Source organism: Dendrobium catenatum, unplaced genomic scaffold, assembly GCF_001605985.2.
Source record: "Dendrobium catenatum unplaced genomic scaffold, ASM160598v2 original_scaffold_184645, whole genome shotgun sequence".
NCBI lineage: Eukaryota > Viridiplantae > Streptophyta > Magnoliopsida > Asparagales > Orchidaceae > Dendrobium > Dendrobium catenatum.
In genome coordinates this window covers 8,248-15,815 of record NW_021503063.1, presented here as the reverse complement: position 1 = coordinate 15,815, position 7,568 = coordinate 8,248, and the positions used below count along the sequence as shown (strand labels likewise).

Here is a 7,568-nt window from a genome sequence, read left to right as displayed (position 1 = left end):
TTATACTATATCTTGATTATAGAGCATTTTTTATTATAATTTTTTATTTCCCTTTTTTTTTTTCTCCCTTAATATGCATAAATAGGTCTAGGATTATTCAAGCTAAGATGGATTTAGAGATGTAATATTTTATATTTTTCATGAATAAGTTTAGAGATTGATTTAAGGAGTCAGTTGTTCGAAAAATTATTATGTGCGGACATTGGATGACATTCAAAGATAAATTAGAATGTGTCACGCCATTTTTTTTTGTTCGGTATAGGTGTTTGGTACCGCTATGTACCGGGTCATATGCTGTATTCTGGTTGATCTTCGAACTGTCTGATATCCGTACAGAATAATTTCTTCAATTGATCACGCTACAAAAAACATAAAGTAAATAAAGGAGAAAGAATGACAATTTAGAAAGAACAAATAGCTTTTTTTTTTGTAACTAAATTGTTTTGAATTTATTATTTACGACTGTTAGGGCATCTCCAACTGGGCGCTAGCACGCGAGCGGCGAAGCCGAAGCTGACTCTGCGCCTCTGCCGCGCTGACACGCGAACCGCGAAGGCGCGACTTGACGCGTCGGGCAATCCGGAAGTCGACGCGGGCAGCCGGGCAGGGATCATTTCCGGGTCGTTTTTAGGTTCCCGGGTCAACCCGAACCCGATCCATTTCATAAACGATCGACCTGAACCCGAATTTTTTCTAATAGGGTCCAGGTCGGGTCAAAAAATTGACACCCCTATATTCAGACCAGTATGAGAGTTCAATTTATTGTCTTTGTAAAGTTTCGTTAGTTTTCCCGCTCAGACGATAGGACAGGGGAGATGATCATGTGCACAACGGACGATGATGAGCATGGACTGTCTCTCCGAGCCATTGATGGTCTTTGGGGCAACTTGGCTCGCTTTTGTGACTTTTCTGGACGGGCTGGAGGCACTGTGAAGGCCAGTTTTGCTGGGTTACTCTGTCGTTTACTCAGATTTTGTGGGCAACCAGTGCCACCGTCTGCTTCATTTAGTTCTCGCCACTGAATTTTTGATGATTGAGACAGTGCATTTATTCTGAGTCTATATGTTGTTGCCTTTTTCATTTCCCAGTTCTGCTATTGTCTTTGTAATTTTGTTTAGTTTTAGCTCTTTGCTTTTTCTTTACTTTTGTTACTTGTAATCTGATCTTTTTATCTTAATATATGGGCTCTTTTGCCCCGGGTTTTCCCAAAAAAAATAGGACAGGGGAGATCAGCGCTGCCTTTGGAGGTGGCGAAATGGACGCGGTTGTCTTTTCCTTTTGCAGATCGCTCGCCGCCTTCTGCAACCACGTAGAGTCAAGCTCCCAAGCCCTGTCCGATTCCGTTCAGAGGAAACCGATTCCCCTTGGTACTCTCTTGATTTCATCATCGATTTCGACTCTGCAACCCTAATATTTGATGCATTCACAATTTCCTTTGCTCCCGTATAGATTCGGCTGCTACCGCCTTCTTACAGTCACTGGAGCGCCGTATCTCCACCACGAGCAGCGATCTTAACCTGCTCTACTCCATGGCGTTCGATACTGTCTCCTTTGAGGAGTTGCTTGGTTACTGCAATGAGGTCTACAAGGCGAACGGGAAATACATCTGTGAAGTTGAGGATCGCATGAAGAGCTTCGGATACGATCCTGGTACTTCGATTTGAAGCCTGAGGCGAATACTTTTTTTCTCTTTCTATGATTATTTACGTTGAGATTGTTTCAGATACTGGGCTGGAGGATGAAGAATATGACGATTTTGGTGCCGATGCGAGGTTTTTCATTACCAGCAACGGCTTTGATGGAACGAGTTCTGCTATGAGGAAGCCCCTAGTGGAGGATGAGCTGTATCCTTCCTTAATCTTTCTTAGAGGGGGAGGATGTGGTGGTGTGTTGCTTCAAGTGATCATTGATGGTGGCTGTGGCGAAGGCGATAGGCTGGAGATTGAGCCAATTGAGAGGAAGTGGCTGCGACTCAGGGGTGCATGAATGTGTGATTTGTTTGGGGCTTTACTTTAGGATTTATGTCAGTTTTTAATAAAAATACATATAAATTGAGTGAGGCCTCACACCAATGAGGCGAGGTAAGGTGCGCCTCAACCAAGGTGAGGCGCAAGCCTCAGACATTTTTCATTGGAATTATGCTCATATTGCGCAATTTCAAACAATGATCTTGACTTGATTTACTTGTTTTTTCTTAATACTTTGGAAGATTCAACGATTCCATTTCTTTGGAAAACCTTGGACTTTCTGAAGCTAGCCTTGCTGCTTTAGCCTCTAAAGGTTAGTAGTAATCTCTTATGCGTTTTAGTATTTTGGCTTTAGTTTTTATTTCTTTTAAAATGCATGTTGTTGAACCGATACTGATCTATTACTTTTATCATTATACATCAAGTCAATGCTTCAGATTATCTTCCCTTTTTACCTCCTAGTTTCCCATAAAATACATTATCTACAAAATTTCCAGAAGTCGTACTAATCTTTTGCCTACTGTTCGCATTTATTGAAGTATAAATTTACATATATATGTAATTTTATCGTATCCCCAAGTTTTGATATCTTATTTTTTTTGTAGTTTGTAATTGTTACCTAATCTAAATTATCTCCTTGCCTAAATTATTTATAATAAGAAGTTACATTATTTATTATTGACAATATTCTTCTCATCTGTTATTTTTTTTTTCTGTTCCTTTGCCTATATATATATATATATATATATATGATTGTATTAGTGTAAAAATTGAATAAAGTAATCCTTTAACATCCTCTCTTCCCCTTCTAACATGATTTTAGAGTTAATAGTTTAGAATCCTCATAATCTTCTTTAAGCATCTTCACATAAACGCCACACTCAAATTTCTGAACTCCACTGACTTACTCTCATACATAACTGCAACCCTGTTACACTATACCTACTTCTCTCTCCATGAGATCCTCATCATTGTTGTCAACCACGAAACACTTGGCCTCAGTTTCTCGCAGATCTATATACTTTTTTGGTGCTTTGAGGCTATGTTCGAGCATGAAACTGTCACATTCATATCCTAAAACATTACGAAGAGAGACGTAACTCGTAATTCATATTTGATATTCTTGATGAAAGAACCTATTCAAGCAGTTAAAAGAAAATTAATAAAAAAAACTGCATGATACTCTTCGGTAAAGATTATTTACAAGCATTTAAATATTGCATCAGCTGTAGTTAAAATATTGTTTCCAAATTTCAACTCTATAATTGAATTCTTTTTTATTTTTTATAAAAACAGTCTTTTCTTCGGAAAATCCTTCTTCCTGAAATGAAACCTCTTCCTTTTGAGTAAACTATCTTCAAAATCCTTTTCTTATTTTTTTTAATTGTCGGTTTCTTTTCTTCTTCAAAAACTTGATTAGAAAATATTAGAACTGATCTTTCTTCATTAGATTTAAATGAAAATTTGACTTTTAATAAGACACAATGAAAAAAAAAAAATTCATGTAGCCGACCCTACATAGTGCGATAAAATTTTGATGTTTTTGTTGTTGTTATTGGTTTCTTTTCTTCTTGAACGTCATGTCTTAAATTCAAATTGACCTTAGGCGAATTCTTGATCATTGTTTTGTTTTGCATTTGCAGACAACGAATTTTCAGCAAGCATAAACATGACTTCGCAGGAAATAAAAAGGTTGACTTTTAATTTATACTGTCATACTTTTTAATTTCTCTTTTTATGCCATGTTTTTTTTATCTAATTTTTTGTTCGTTTTATTTAGTTATGATGATTTTCAACCTAGTCAAAAATCATTGTTTAATGAATTTACATCAGATTCTTTGGATTCAACAGGTATTGCAATTGATCCTGTAATTGAATATCAATGTTGAAACTCCTCTCATTCTTTTAGATTAACTATCATGCCCGTTTTCTAAGAAACATGATTCTAACAGGTGCTGCATACATGAAAGCTGCAATAAAGATTTCAGAGGATGATTATGATAAACTTCCTGCGTTTATGAAAAAACTATCATCAAGGGAGGTATGAAATATATTATCTTTCTATATGGTAAAACAGAGTGTATGTAATGTAGGATGGTATGTAGGCTAAAGTTTACTAATGTTATCTTAAGATGAGATGCACAATAAAAATGCATTAAAAAATCATAATTTATTTGTTACCAACTCTTAAATTAAACAAAAATTAGTCATCTTAACTATTGATACTTAAATCGTTTTGATGTTATTTTTTTATGAGCCATCTCGTGATACTCTGCTTCTAAATGAGCTATGAAAAATTTTAATATAGAAGCAGTAAATATGTGTGTTTTATTTCAAATAATAATTTAATAGGCACCAAAATATAAATTCTACAAAAAATAGTGGATGAATTTAAATTTTTTGCAACAAATAAGATCCACAGTAGAAAAATAAATCAATCATGTATCATCTAATAAAATTTCAATCATACTTGTACACTAGCCATGAACAAGTTAACTACGAGAAGAAAGATAAAAATCACTATAATGTTAGATTCAAGCCTCACACTAATTAAAAAAATTTGACCCCATAAGCAGTCTTCAAAACATGTGATGCACTTGAAAAATTTACATCAAATCAACAAACAATAATTGAGAAAATTTATTTTGTTTTATCATTTAATATTCAATATTTTTTATAGCAGACCCCATATAGTGGGATAAAGAATTGATGTTGTTGTTGTAGTATTTAATGTTCAATATTCTTTACATGCCTCCTATTTAAAGCCCATAAATAATTCAAAATTAAAAATTCCTAGCACCTTAACAATAGAAATCAGATTTAGATTTCGTAATTTCCATATGGTTTTATCTTGTAAAAAGTAAAAGGAAAAGGCGACAACGGGACTGTAGGCAAGGCAACACTACAAAAGGCTCGAAGGACTTAGCAATCTATGGAAATGAGGAATCGCATACAGTACAGAGTCTTGCATTGGTTACCCATACCCACACCCACCCACGTACCCACCCATTCCCAATGGGCATGGGTGGGTATGGGTATGCCCATGACCTCATGGGTGGGTACTCAACATCAGGGGACAAACCGATTTACATTACTAATCACCACATGTATGCAGTATATTACAATATTCCTTACTACGCAGTGCGCAGCACTAAACCACGCGGCACCCATGATAAATTTTGACATGTGGCTTGAAAGTTTGCAGTCAGAGAAAAGGGCAACAAACCTGAAGGCCATTAATCCGTGGTAGATTGCATTCAAGAAGCGTGGAAAGTGGGTGTGTTGGTGGGTTTGACATCCCGAAAGTCACCATAGGTGGGGGTGGGTGGGCAAAGCCCGCCAGCACTAAGCGTGGGTACCCAACCAGGACCCCATGTAGGGCTTTGATACTGTATAAAGTGAATGTTATTGCAGCATTTAATCATTGAATAAAGGAATTTCAAGATTATAGCAATTGGCATATTTCTGGTTTGCATCAATGTCTCTCGAAGTTGACACTCGCCGCATCTTATGATCACCAATAGGCATAATTTTAAATTTGATATATCTATAACTTTAAAAATTACATATATATATATACCTGGAACATCCTATGATTGTCACATAGAATAATTTAATTTAATTTCAAATGTATTTAATAATTGACTATATCATAACACAGGATATAATTTTGACATGTTATTGTTACTTATATTACTACTAACTATTAGATTATGAATATCATTTCTTTTAAATTTAATCTCAAATCTATTTATACTAAACTTAAATTCATTTATTGATATTTAATATTCATTTTTTTTTTATTTAATAGATTACCATATATGTCTTAAAATTACATTTACATTTAGATTTAGTTTTTTTTTTTTCAGCTACTTTAACTTAAGTCGCAGCTTAGGGTGCCTATTGATTTTTATCATCATTGCAATGCAGGGGCATGTGACTAAATATAGGATGTAATGATAATGGTTGTTTGTAAAACTTGTTATTATCAATGTTATCATTATCTTACTTTTATTCACGAAATAGTTTTTTTAATGTTTGCTTATGTTATAGATATCTCAATCCTCAGCATCTGCAAAACCTTCATGCTGAAGGTTGTCTCTTGATTTCACTTATCTTTTAGGCATGGTGCCTGTTTCTTTACAGGAATTGCAGGAAGCTGTTGACAGCTTTAATTCTTACTTGAGTGGGAATGATGGGTCCAATGAAAATGGCATACTCGACCAAGGTGTTCTTGAAAAGCTGGGTTTAGGTATTTCATTGTTAAACTCTAAACTAGCACTATATTTTATAGATTGAAGGACAGAAAAGCAGGGCAATGCTTACCTCATTTCTACCCAAGTCTTGATTAAATTAGCTTCCTTAGAGCATATATATCTTTGCTAGTTCAAAATCCTATGTGATACTTTGTATTTTTTGTTATTTCTAAGTATTGATTGTACAAAAACAATTAAAACAACATATTTTCACTGAAATTCAAATGTAATAAATAGTACATAATTTACACTTAACAATATAAAAGAACTAAATCAAGACAAAAGAAATAAGAAAAAGTGTTCTTATCAATACCCTTTATTTCTATTTATAGTCAAGGACAATACATTAGGTTAAATCAATATTATTATGAGAATTTTGAATGATGGTGATCTTCTAGAGGCAATAGTAAAAGAAGGGCATTAATTTCTATTTATTTTTCTTTTATCGTTTGGTGAAGATATTAAATACTTTCTTTTTTTAATTTCCTTGTCCTTTTTCACAAATTGCACTTCAAAGAAGCAAGTGAATCAATGAATTGAATTTATATCCATACATGTCTAGATGTGTTACAGACAAGAGGAATGTTTATATCTTTATATCCATACATGCCTTTCCCTAAGCAGCAGTCACTAGATCTATAGGCTGTATCGATAAGCAGGTATCCACCTTAGTGGAGCTCGCAACATATGAGCTTGACCCTGGAAGATCAAATTAGGGATGCTCCTATTTTCGACGGTTAGGCTAGAGGACTCACCTCAACAAGCCTTCGCCCTAAGAGCCATTCCCCTTATGAGGACTCAGCTCTCCAGTAATTCTCCTCAGCAAAAATCATCCACATTTTACGAATATTCCAACTTTGGCTACATGAGGCCCACATCTACCAAGCCTACAATCATGGTTGGGTTTCACCAACCATGATTTAACTTGTTCACAACAATACTTCTCAAGGAGACTCATCACTCATCTTAAGGGCATTACAAACTCGCACAAAGTACTCATTCATGAGGGATCACCCATGTCCCATGACACTCACTTGTGAGAACTCATCATAGGCATCTTGAGCCATGTTAGAGGCAATGTCATGTCTTACCTTTCCAGTCGAGCCCATGCATATTTGTCAATCCGTACTTGTCATATCATGTATTGTTTCTCTATTTCTAGTTGTAAGATTTATTTTTGTAGTCTTAACCCTATAAATAAAAGTTTATTTTAGACTTCATTCCATCCTTCAATTTATACAGATCATTTAATTTCTCATCTACTCTTCATACTCATTGATTCTTTCATCCTATTCTCTTACTCTCTCACTTGCCAAATTTGTTAATATGATCAATTGCCCCCCCC

The 7,568-nt window shown here is 34.9% G+C and overlaps 1 protein-coding gene across 1 annotated transcript in view; it reads left to right on the top strand.

Moving 5' to 3' along the window:
- Positions 1–1,220: 1,220 nt before the first annotated feature.
- Positions 1,221–7,568, top strand: part of LOC110100785 — a 7,097-nt gene continuing 749 nt past the window's right edge. Inside the window, exons 1-8 of the mRNA XM_028692365.1 lie at positions 1,221–1,367; positions 1,450–1,650; positions 1,724–1,844; positions 2,210–2,280; positions 3,611–3,659; positions 3,748–3,818; positions 3,920–4,008; positions 6,114–6,219. Coding sequence (XP_028548198.1) covers positions 1,256–1,367; positions 1,450–1,650; positions 1,724–1,844; positions 2,210–2,280; positions 3,611–3,659; positions 3,748–3,818; positions 3,920–4,008; positions 6,114–6,219 — 820 coding nt within the window. The 5' untranslated portion in view covers positions 1,221–1,255. The remainder of the gene's footprint in view (positions 1,368–1,449; positions 1,651–1,723; positions 1,845–2,209; positions 2,281–3,610; positions 3,660–3,747; positions 3,819–3,919; positions 4,009–6,113; positions 6,220–7,568) is intronic.